Source organism: Vipera berus, assembly GCF_964194415.1.
Source record: "Vipera berus genome assembly, chromosome: 3".
Classification (NCBI taxonomy): Eukaryota; Metazoa; Chordata; class Lepidosauria; order Squamata; family Viperidae; genus Vipera; species Vipera berus.
The window spans coordinates 169,598,604-169,611,605 of record NC_138204.1 but is presented as its reverse complement, the minus strand read 5'-3'; the positions used below and the strand labels follow the sequence as shown (position 1 = coordinate 169,611,605).

The 13,002-nt window shown below is 37.3% G+C and overlaps 1 protein-coding gene across 1 annotated transcript in view; it reads right to left on the bottom strand.

The window, feature by feature from the left end:
• The window catches only part of LAMA3 (laminin subunit alpha 3), a gene marked incomplete at its 3' end in the record, with an annotated part of 140,142 nt that overhangs the window by 33,376 nt on the left and 93,764 nt on the right, over positions 1-13,002 (bottom strand). The window contains 10 exon segments of the mRNA XM_081324856.1: positions 1,053-1,232; positions 1,473-1,589; positions 2,309-2,408; positions 4,160-4,301; positions 5,129-5,283; positions 5,973-6,089; positions 7,819-8,015; positions 8,467-8,634; positions 10,764-10,875; positions 12,187-12,297. Coding sequence (XP_081180982.1) covers positions 1,053-1,232; positions 1,473-1,589; positions 2,309-2,408; positions 4,160-4,301; positions 5,129-5,283; positions 5,973-6,089; positions 7,819-8,015; positions 8,467-8,634; positions 10,764-10,875; positions 12,187-12,297 — 1,399 coding nt within the window.

The following is a 13,002-nucleotide window of genomic DNA, read 5'->3' as shown; positions in this document are numbered from 1 at the left end:
CTCCAAATATCTTGGACTACAAAAATTATTCACCCATACTGTAATGTATTGGGCCTGTTTTACTTGAACTGTTCCACATCTTTGAATGCTGCTTGAGATTGCTTAATCAGGGAGTCTGTGTAATGGTCACTGACTTCCCAGACATGCAGTCTCCAGGACAATCATTGGTTGGCTCTAGGGCGGCAATAGGTTCCTTCAAACCTATTTGCTGCCGCCTACTGGCCAGCAGTATAAGTAGCTGCGTAGAAGCCTTGGTTACTAGTTCAGTTCCTGTTATTCAATAAAGCAATGTTCCTGTCTGAACTCTCTCGTCTCTCCTCCTTCTTGCAAGAAACCCAGTACACAACACATACCCTACATTCAAGTTGAGGAATTTGAGACTCATCTAAACACCCACTGGGAAATAGAATTATTATTTTGGAGGAAACATGACTAGTATTGTGTTATAAGCCCAATAATCACTCTCAAACAGTGTTATACAACAGAAAGTGGAACCTTTTCCTATATACAAAATGAGGCTGATGCAGGAAGTGATAGTCCTGTGCAGAGTTGCTTCACCATATAAACTTCCTTAAATTTAACAATGTGATCTGTTAAACCTAAACCTACCACCACAAGAAGTTAAACCTACCCATGACTTGATTCCTGAAATCATTACAAGCTGTATTCCCAGCTGCTTCAACCCAATGACTATGACATTAAAACGGAGGAAGGGGATTCAAACATTTTACTACTGCTTAGATTTTATCAAACTCTTATTCTCTAAAATTAGGTATCCTAGAGCTGCCTTCCATATGTCTATGCTATTTAAGTTTTGACAGGTGTTGCTAGGTATAATTCTAGAGTGAGGATCTAAATTATTTTGGGTTTTGATCATTCCAGAAAATTCTCCACAATGTTTGGTTCCATAACACTCACAGGTGGGTCTGTCTGCTAAGTGATGACTCAATAGGAGTTTTAACAACTGTCCTTTTTCATAAAAGATATCATATGAAAACTTGAACATTAATTTAAAAATAGTTTAAGGAATCCATGTAAAAGAAAAAAGCTACCTGAACGGCTTGCTTCTCTCAAAGCCTTGTTGAAATCAGTAATCTGTACATTTTCATAGGTCTGCTTTATGTTCTCAACTCCAGCTTTAATTGGGTCCAGTTCACTGAGTACATTTGTAGTAATATTGTTGGCATTCTTAATCATAGTATTTGCAATTGTGATTAAGCTCTCTGTATTATCTAGTAGGCAGATAAAGTGGCATATAAATTCAGGATAACATTTATTTTTAAGATACAAAAAAATGTAAAATGCTCTCTACTGAAATATATGAGGTTTGGATTCTGCACTATTGTAAGAATGTAATTTTTATACCATTTTTTTCTTTTCTTTTTTTATTTAATGCTTATAAAAATAATAATAATGTGTACAATAAATCCAACAAAATGTACATTAGTAAAAACCCACTTTCTATTACTTACCTCTCTTTATTCCCTGGAGATTATTTTGGAATGCACTAAGAACTCCCTGTACTGTAGTTTTTTTGCGTTCGGCTTCCTGAAGTTTGCTCCTCATATCATCAAGTGCTGGACTGAGATCTATAAAATAATCCACTATAAATCATCCTGATAACTATGGATTGTCCTCACTTTAATACTAATAGTAGTTTTACTATTCATGTTCCTATAACTCACTGCTTTCTGATAAGGTTTCTCTGCTTTCCTCTAGTCATTCTTTTGCCCAGGTGGCCAGACCATGAACTCATCACAGCCAAATTCATTATCCCTTTAATCCCACTAGGCAAATTTAACTACATTGAAATATGACTGGTTTGAGCGTTTTAGAAATATCACATGAATTGGTTCAGAGTCTTTCCCAGATAATTTACAATTACTGGTAGTCAATGGAAGGAATCCAGTTCAAACAATTCTGGAAGTTGAAGTCCATACATCTTAAAGCTGCCAATGCTGTAAGAGGAAGAAACCACTAGATTTTGTAGCCTCCCTTCTCACACACGCAGCTTTTACTAGCTTGAGTTTTGTAAGGTCTGTTTCTCGGTTTCAACCCATTCTGTTGAAAGGCCATCTTAAAACAAAGAAAAGCACTTTCACCACCAACTACTATACCCTTTTTATCAAATATAGTGACTGTGATCTAGGCTGATGTGAAAACTGCCAATTTCCAAAAAGGAGTCCGTCAGTGGTAAATATAACTTAGCTTCTAACAAGATCAGGCCTGGAACAATAGTAGAGGATGAAAACGTAAAGCTTTTTATTGTGTTTCCTAATGCTTGCAACGTATGGTGTGCTGATGATACCTTGCAATGTCTTCTGTGTTTCTCGTGCTTTGTTTAACACTTTTCCACTGTTGGTTTTCAGTCTTTCAGCCATTCCAGACAGATCTTTTTCATCCACTATCTGAAAATGAAGCACTGCCAGGTGAAAGGTTTGTACAGCAAAACAAGTACAAATTCAGCATCGAAGCCAGCAGTAGCAGAATTGCTGTAACTGTTTTGTGTGAATTCAGAAGACGTGGAACTGGAGGTTGGTGCAAAATGAGGCAAATGGCACAGAAAGAGGGCCAGGACAGAGCAATATGCTCCATAAATATTGCTGTTACAATACAAAAATCTATTTCTTTTGAAGTTTATTTATCTCAGTAGCCAAACACACTCACTCTCTCTCTCTCTCTCTCTCTCTCTCTCTCTCTCTCTCTCTCTCTCTCTCTCTCTCTCTCTCTCTCTCTCTCTCTCTCTCTCTCTCTCTTTATCTATCACATTTGAAAAAATTACCCTGGGAGTATCTCTGGTTCTATCAGACCAGAATACTGGTAAGTCTTTCCAGATTGCCTCTTTTTGTGCCACCATTTGTTCTATTCATCCTACCTATGACTGAAGATTACTATAAATTTTGGTGATTGCCACTATTATCTGTACTATTGTTACTAGATTATGTAATGTTATTGTATTTTATGTCTATTTCTTGGTTGTCGTTAGCTGCGAAGTCGCGTCCGACCCATCGCGACCCTATGGACAACGTTCCTCCAGGCCTTCCTGTCCTCTACCATCTTCTGGAGTCCATTTAGGCTCACACCTACTGCTTCAGTGACTCCATCCAGCCACCTCATTCTCTGTCGTCCCCTTGTCTATTTCTTTAATTTCATTAATTATAGGTTTATGTGTTTTCTTGTAGGGTTTTCTCTCTCTCTCTTTCTGTTGCTATTTTGTAAAAAAAAACAAAAAAAAACAAGTGCATCCCTCACAAATCTCCTGACAATATAAGATGTTTCTAGTGTTTCCTATCAACGCGATCACACAGCAATTATTTTTATTTAAGAATTTGTGAGAAGAAAAAAGATACCATAGGAATTACAAATGTAAGTTAATGTTATCTTTTTCCCCAATAAATTTCATTTGAAGCAGAGTAATTATCTGGAGACTGAGAAGGTACATAGTTGCAAAGCCAAGACAAAGAAACTAATTAAACAGCATTCTGATGAGAACAACTACATATATCTAATAAGCTTGGTCTCCAATCATTTCTCCTAAGAGTCACACTGAAAATTACAATTTAGTGCCAACTTTGGGAAATCTCCAGAAATTGCACTTCAGGTTTCTAGAAGTTATGTGAGGTCTTAGAGCCTGTCTCAATATGTTACTGTCCTACAAGCGCAACAGATAACATGTCAAGTTTGTTTATTTTTCTACTGGGCAGGAGGAGGGCAGCCTGAAAATAGTTCTACATCTGTTACCTTGTCATAATCAGACCAGATCTTGCTTTGAGATTTAGGCTTGCAGTGACTATTCTTTTCTACAGAGGTAAAAGATCAATTAAAACAGCCCATTAACATGGATTCAGAAGAGTTCTGGGGATCTTCTTATAGTTTGGTTGGTACTCCTCTTAAAGAATTAGCTTTTGCTTAGATTGCTCATTTTCCTTTACAGTGTAGAACATGTTCAGCCTATTAGCCTCTTACATTAAGGCAGTGGGCTCATTGGAGACAACTAAAATCCTGTCTTCAGGTTTTATACAGACAGACTAAGTTTCTACAGTTGGCCTTCCCAGCCTTCCCAAACAATGCTAACATCTCAGATCTACTTCTTTCATTGAATTTATTTGTATTAAAATATAAAGCAATTCTGTATGCTGTGCATTTAGAATACTCTTACTGATAAAGCTGAATCTGCTGCACTTGATGCTTTGTTGGCTGATGCTTCTGCTGCTCTAATAATATCAGTAATGTTCTCAAAAGTGTTAGCAGCTCCCACAGCACAGGTCACTATCTCATTCTTGCTGGCATTCTTCTGGAGTCTGTGTGGTGGTGGGAAGCCAAAATAGAGTACAGGTATCAAGAAAATTAAAATACTTCAGTTGATAATTTGGTTTTCATTAATTACTGTCGAAAGAGAGAAAGAAGGAAAGAAGGAAAGAAGGAAAGAAAGAAAGAAAGAAAGAAAGAAAAAGAAAGAAAGAAAGAAAGAAAGAAAGAAAGAAAGAAAGAAAGAAAGAAAGAAAGAAAGAAAGAAAGAAAGAAAGAAAGAAAGAGAGATGGATAGTCTATCACTTTGCTATTTTATTGAACACAGCATATTTTGTATGATAGGCTAATTTGAAATACTCTACTGCCATTTAAAGAAGAGACTATCATCAATTTGAAATAAAAACGAATCCATTCAGAAAACAGATTTTTTAAAAATGGAAATGTGTATAATTTCATCCCTGATTATTTCTCGCAGGGATGGATGGGAATGGATGGGATTAACTAGGGGAGGGCATAGTCTAAACCAGTATTTCTTAAACCATGGTTCAAGAACCCCTGGAGTTCCCCAAAAGTTCAGGGATCTGCAGAATCAATATTATTAGCCAAATATTGAAAATATTTGCAGAAATTTAAAACAATCTTACTCTTTTCATTATTTGGACCCCTCTTTGGGAAACTTAATTATGCCCCCAGAACCTTAAACGTCACTCATCTCTACAGTACAATACAGCAACCTCCCCCTTCCTCTTAAATCAGTTTCAGCACAAGTACATAGTTTACCTTTCCACCAGAAAGGAACCATAGTCCAATGCATAAAACACTTCGAGCAAGGAATAAGCCATTCTAAAACAATTTATTTACAAAATTGAAGACATACTCATCCAACTTTCTTGCCAGGTCTTGTAAAGAGTTAGCATGCATTTCTGCTTTCACTACCAAAGGTTCCTTACTGGACGATAAGAACTGGTTCTTTAGTTTTTCATCCAGATCTTTCTTTGCTCCATCCAAATTGGCAGCTAGGCTTTCATATTCCTGGAATTAGAAGAGAAATTTATGAACTGTGACTAACATGCATTACATATCTATAAGAAACAAGTGGCAAACTTTTGTTTGCTTTAATTTCTTATATAAACCCAAATGGCTGTGCATTTGAACACAATATGAAGATTGCATACAACAGATGAGCTAAAAAGGTAAAGGTAAAGGTTCCCCCGCACATGCGTGCTAGTCATTTCTGACTCTAGGGGCTGGTGCTCATCTCCGTTTCAAACCCGAAGAGCCAGCGCTTGTCCGAGGACGCCTCCGTGGTCATGTGGCTGGCATGACTGGACGCCAAGGGCGCACGGAACGCTGTTACCTTCCCACTGTAGTGGTCCCTATTTTTCTACTTGCATTTTTTACGTGCTTTCGAACAGCTAGTTTGGCAGAAGCTGGGACAAGTAACAGGCGCTCACTCTGCTACGCAGCACTCGGGATTCAACCCGCCAAACTGCCGACCTTCTGATCAACAAGCTCAGCATCCTAACCCACTGAGCCACCGCGTCCCTCACAGATGAGCTAGAGATCCCTTTTTTCATGTGAGTAGTAACAGCTCCTGTATTTTGCAAGCAGTTACTACTATCTACAAACCAAGTCATTATGGGTAATCTTATTTTCATCATAACATGAATGTTATTTTCCTCTTTTCAGCCTCATAAAAGCATTAATTCTTTCAAATTTACCTCCTTACTCTTCTGGAACAATTCAAATATACTGTTTGTTTGAGACACTGATGCTTTAGCAGAATTCAGAAGATCCTTTATGGCACTCTGTTGACCAGTCATTTCTTCTGTCTGTTTCTGATAGAAAAATAAAAAGTGATTCCCCTTTTTAATGCAGAAGTAAGTTCGGTGGCATAGTATAATTACTATTTATATATTAATTAAAATATGATTTCTATATACTGCCACAATCATACACAGACTCTTGGTAGCTCAAAATATAAAAAGGAAAACAATAACAATAGAAATTTTATAAAATAAAGCCAACAGACAATCCTAAACTCCAAAAGAGGTGAAGGTTTGGTGTCAGCTCCTAAGTGCTTTCTGTTAAAGCTTTGTTTCAAACAGCTTCTATCAGCACTGAGGCCAAACACATTTCTCATAGGAAGCCACTCCAGACGACTGGGCCAACAATGGAAAAACAACTTCCTGAAAATAGTGAAGGGCTACCCGCTGCTCTCCCAGTACTTGGGAATGGTTAAAATCAATATGATTGGGGTGAAAGTGGCTGGGCTGATTCCAGAAGAGAAATGCAAAGCATTAGAAGGTTTGCAATTCAGCCAATATCTGCCTCATAATCTCACTTGGTGATATGGTATAACATTTTTTAAGAAGGTGGAAATGTAGATTTGGTATAAAATGACAGTAGATCATGAGGTGTGAAAGTGAAGGGTTTTTCTTTTGAGCTATTTCCTCAGAAACATCTTCAGCGAATAAATAAATTAAACAGAGGCATTGTTCTGCGAGATATCGGAATTCTCAGAGTCTGGGAAAGAAGAGAGAGGTTTTCAAAACATGGCAGCTAAATAGAAGACAGATGCTTCAGTCTTGCCCCTTAAGCGAGATGTCAATCCATTTGTTAGGGATTCAGTGAGAAAGAAGTTCAAACAGTTCATCAACACTCCATCTTCATGTATTCACTAACAAACTAGGACTGGTCTATACTCTTCTAGTTACTAAAATTTTGTAACTTGGCATTAAACCTCATTTATGAGGATCTCTGTGAATTTTTCTCCCTTGGTCATATGCTGCTGTTAGGTGCTTAAATTACCAAACATCTGGGTTCATATGGCCCTCAAGGACTTGAATGAGGTCCCTTTTATCCCCTAAAGTCAATCCACTTAGTGCATGATTTATTTATGCTTTGTCTTTCTGCATGGAGACATGGATATCAGAGGTGAAGTTTCCATCCATTAAGCCCTGCCCTGAAAGGACAACTTTGTGGCTGAATTTAGCCCCTAGACAAGTCCAGTGCCTCACTCTTTCTTGCCTATTTTCAAAAGGAAAGACCTCCCACTTGAGGAGGTCTATTCTTTGAAAAGAGCCTGTTTGGCAACTAAGAGAAAATGCTATTCTGCATGAAATCTATCTTGTATTCATTGCTGAATAATTATTTCTTTTACTGAACAGTGATGAATATCTTAGGTATTTGGCAAGGAAACAGAACGTGAAATAATATTTTTTACATGTCCTGGTATGATTGGGTCAGTCATGGTACTTGCAGGACAAAAAGAATGGGCTGGGGCATGCCAGATGACTAAACATTTGCTTAAATATGTCTTTAAGTAAACTATGTTATAGCGTTCTAAAAAAATAAAATAGCAAAAAAACAAACAAACCACATAGTAGAAATCTAATTCACAGGATCTTTTACAGAATTGTCTTGAGACAGGTAACAAATCTATTAACACTTACAATAGTTTTTGCCAAATTTTCTCCAAATTATGGAATTTTCCCTATTTAATGCAACATGCATAAAGACCATAAGCCTAGATAGGTAAGTAGGTAGGCAGGTAGATAGATTTACCTTAATCTCTTCCAAAAGGCGTTTATTTTCTCCATTTAAATTTTCAGCTAGCTTGGTTTGTTCCTTTGCGTCTCTCAAAGATTCATGAAGATCATTGAGCTTGGATTCATATTCATTTAGTGAATCTCTCACAATTTTAATGAGCCCTTGGTTGTTTGCTTTACGCTTTTCTAGTTCATTCCTTATTCGATCTAGCACTATGCAGAATGAATAAAGCAAAACAGGAATAAATCAAATATCCTATGAGCATTAGGTCCTTCAAGTCCTTTTATCTTACAGTCTTTCTATAAATTAATTTCTCATCAAGAAATTATTTTTAGTTGGGTAGATCACCTGGCCTAGTAAGCGTAAATATAGATAGGAATTATCCAACCAGTCTGTATATTTTTATATTTCCAAATTTTCTGTAAAGTCTATATGACTGCAAAAGCTCAACCCAAGTCCTGAACTAGTTTCAAGCAGCAACAAAGTACAATATTTTTGAAGTGACTATTGGCAGTTTTCTTCATTATTAAACCACAACTACTTTCACACCCATGACAAACTCAGTGAGCATTTCCAGATAAGGCAACAGTCTTTCTCCATCTGTTCCCACCTCATCCAATCAAGCCATTTCTACCCAAAATATTTACAGTTTATAGTTCTTACAGTGTTGGGCTTTCCCTTTTTCCTTTTCTGCTTCTGTTAGCTGTTGGCCAAAATTACGGCTTCTCATTTCATTGATCATTTGCTGAGCTTGCAGAAGCTCTTTTGCAGAGTGTTTGGTAGACACAGAGGTTCCTTCTGTAGAAGTGTCGTCTATCTGTCCCAAGAGAACTGACAAAAAAAACATAATTTGAATAAATAAGAGACTTTTACCTATTACAAAGATATGTGGTGTATTTTTAAAGTAGGATTGCAGACGGGTGCTCTTCAGTGCAGTTGGAGGTCTCTCCAGGAGTCACATCCATTTGTGGGAATTTGTTAAAATATATTTGTTAAATATATGAGAAATAACTATATTAATGATAATAGGTTTTGTCTTGCTTTGACCTCTTCTTGGACTGGAGCCCTAGCAAACCAGTCAAAAATCAGATAAAATACAGAACCTGCAGGCAGTTGCACAGCCCTCTTTTAAATTTGAAAGGTGGAACTTTCTGTTCAACATGCTATAAGTAAATTATTAATAACATTCTAATTTATCTCAGTCGATAGAAACTGCCAATGTTCACAAGGCTTATCAAAACATTGCAGCCTTATCCATGGCTTCTCAGAAGTAAAGTTAATTTAGCTTAATGAGACTTACTCCTGAATACATGGCTCTAGAATAATAATATATCTTCCTTGACAGATGTCCCAGGTTGATCCCTCTCCTTTTAGTCATATGAGCAAGGTGTGACACTTTTATGTATCAAGAGGATAACCCACAAGTCAAAGATAAAAAGTCTATGGATGTTATGGCTCTCATGAAGGTGACAAACATATCCTTGGGGGAGGGAAATTGCCTCATGTCTTAAAACAAATGATTGGGCTGTTTTAGACAACTATTCTCCAATATCCACATTCTAGGGAAGATCATAGAGAAGGTGGTAAGTTAGCAACTATCTAGAGAACTCTAGAAGAAATGGATTGTCTAGATCATAACAGCTAGAATTCAGATCTGGGTATCAGATGGAAACTGCAATGGTCACCCTAGAGCACAGGTCTGCAACCTGTGGCTCCGGAGCCACATACGGCTCTTTCAGCCGTCTCCTGCGGCTCCAAGTCCTCTGCCATGTGCAGTCCAAAAAAAAAAGTGGGACTAAAAAAGTTCAACCAATCAATTTAAATATGCAGGGTAGGTGTATATCTCGCCTTGTGTCCACTCTTCAGTCAAACCCTGTTCTGCACATGCGCGCATGTACACGCATGTGCACGCATTTTTTGCGGCTCCCAGTTTTTCCTTTTGTGAGGGAACCAGTTCCGAGTGGCTCTTTCACTGTTTCAAGATGCTGACCCCTGTCCTAGAGGATAACCTTTTAAAGGCCAGGGAAGAAGGAATGAAACCCAGCATTGATTGGGGTATCCCTCTAAGCCAAACACAAGGGCTAAGGGATTCTCCTCCTTCTTGAGCAGTTACTTCCAGTTGGTGAGGCATAGAAATTGAGTGCTATAGGACACTGCAGAACTCAGCCATTTCCCCTTATGATTTAGCATTTAATTTAAGCCGCTAGAAAAGATCATTTGTCAATATAGGGTGACCTATCATCATTGGTATACAAATTCAGCTTTCCTGTATGCCTCTACTTTTGACAGGGCAGACAGGAAATGAAGGTCCTAACCCAGTGCTTGGAAGTGGTTAGGAAATAGATGGAAGGAACAGGCCCAGGTTGAACCCTACCACAATGGCATAGTTGTAGATTTGAAATTATTCTGAAACCAGATATATTTTACCTATATGTTAGCTCTGGGTGGGGTCATACTCACATATACTGAGCTGGTTTACAATCTGGAAGTTCTTCTGGATTTTTAGCTCCTGCTTGAACAGCATGTAGAAGGCAAAGCCATAAGATATTTTACAAAACACCCTCTGATGCACCAATTGCATCTTTTCCTGGGGGTATTATGCATAAACATTTTTTCGGGGGGGCTGTGTAAGACTTTAAATAAATTCAGTTTGTTGTGAATAGAAGCTGTTTCAAAACTTTATTACTGCAGTGCAAGGTATTGAGGAGGATAGTAATAAACATTTTTTACTAAGACAGACTTCAAAAACTGCTCCCAATACTACTGCAATAAGATTTTTAAACAGCTTCCACTGATGTAAAGCAGAAAATGGTTAAAGCCTAAATGAAGTGTAAAAATCCCCAAATGCATGAAAGAAAACAAATTGAGAACTGCCTGCTATGGTACTGGTGAATTATTTTGGTTCGCAGACTGACATAATTTCCTCAACCTTAATGTAGAAGAAAAGGCATTACTCTTACCATTGATATGGATGAGAATAGATTGGATCTTTGAAATTAAAGCTTTTCCTCTTTGATTAGTTTTACTAAAATTATTTGAAAGAGTTTGTGCTTTCTTGTAATTATCTTCAGCCTAAGATAGTGAAATAAAAATGAGATAACATTAGTAAAAGTTTGATTTAAAAGTAGTTAATATTATTGATTTATTTGGGTGCTTATGTACCATTGTACTTCATTAACACGTCTTGGTAGAAGCTAGCATAATTTGCTATTCTAATATGACTAATTTGGCCAAAGGATGAATTTGGCATTTTTTAGCTATTCTTAAAAGATTTTTTTTAAAAAAATGTATTCATTGCATAAAATTTACCAGAATTATTAAACAGACATCACACAAGAATAAAGATACAAAAGCAAAGGAACAGATAAGCAACTACTAATAAAACGTAAGTAAAACATGATGGAAAAACAAGTATTGATAACTTGTGAGAAATCTGCTTACTCAAGATAGAAATCAAAGCTTTGGAGGATAGATGCAACAAAGTATACTTTTGAGGGGGAAACTCTATGATGATCACCAAGTTTCTCACTAACAAACAGTGACAGAGAGAATACCCAAAGTGAAACACTTCTATAGATTTTATATCTCTGGTCAATTACATTGACAAACAGAAATATAAAAGAAATGATACAATTACAGGTAATCCTCGAGTTTCAACAATTTATTCAGCAATTATTTGAAGTTAAGGCTGCACCAAACAAATGGTGCTTACAGATAGTCCTTGACTTACAGCCAAAATTGAGCCTGGAATCTCAATTGTTGAGTGAAGTGGTCGTTAAGGAAGATGTCACATGATTCCCCATGCAATTGCTTTGCTCAATGACTGCAATCCTGGCACTCCTGGTTGTGGTTGTTAAATGACTATGAAGGTCATTAAGCTGACAGAGTATAGATACAGAATGGGGATACCTCATGACAGAGAGAGGCCCTAGGAGCTCCCTTTAAGAGTTGAAAATCCTCCCTGCTAAAATCCATGCCAGGTTTTCAACTCCTGAGTGAGAGATGTCAGGTGGAGTATGCACCAGTCTTCCCCCAGCCACTTGAGGCACCTGTACTGCCTTTCCTATTGTGTTGCCTCTCCACTCTCCGCTTGGATTTGGGGTCCCTCTTATCTCTAAGGGCTGGCAAAAAACTGCCTGCCAAAAGATGTCCACACATGGAAGGGAATACCTTCGGCAGGATGCAGGAACAAAACTCAGATCTTCTGGATCTGAGCTGCATTTCTCCACCCGACACAATATGGACATTAGGGTAACATTTTGCCATTTATTAAAAATACCTTGAGACATGGTCTTGAAATACCTTGAAATATGATCAGTAAACACAAACTTTTATTAAAAGGCCATGGACTGATACCAACATGTATAAGACTGAAACACTTACCTTTTCTTTCAGAGAATTAATATTTTGATTAAGGTGAAATAAACTTGTCTCCATTTCATCTACCTTTGAACTTTGCGTTTTAATGACAGAACGAGAGTGATTCAACAGACTCTGAAAATAAAGGCAAAACAAAATGGGAATCAGCAAACTGAACACAAATACAATATGGAATTAGGAAAAATGTACTGGACAGGAAAGCGCTGGAATGAAACTTTACAAATCAGCTCCTACTGCCATTAGTAGATGAAGAGATTACTAAATTGTAAGGCAGAATTCAACAGAAAAATGTTGCCTGGGTGCCCTGAGACTTGAAAGTCACAAACTCTGATAGCAATGAGGAAAAAGAAGGGAAATGTTAGAAATTCATCTGCAATGGGGCCAGAATACATGGAATCTTAAACGTGCTGATTTCAACAGCTTTAAAAATCTACCAAATTCTGTGTGGACAATGAATAATAGTGGATGCTCTTTATAAACAGCTGCAATTTCCTGTGAAATGAGGCCTTGTTTATTTAAATTTATAATATTTCTATTTTGAAGGAAACTCATAGGCTATGATTAACATTTAAATAAAAGCAATGTCATAGCACTGTATTTAAAATGAGGACCCAGATTGTTGGGGGCAATAAGCTGACTTTGTAATAATGCCGCTGGGGGGGGGGTGAAAGCCCTAATAAGCAGGCATATACATAGAATGAAGGCTATTGCTAAGCACATTGGTTTGTGCTTAAATTGTAAGCCACCCTGAGTCTTCGGAGAAGGGCGGGATATAAATGGGATTAAAATAAATAAAAATAAATAAAATAAAATTATAAG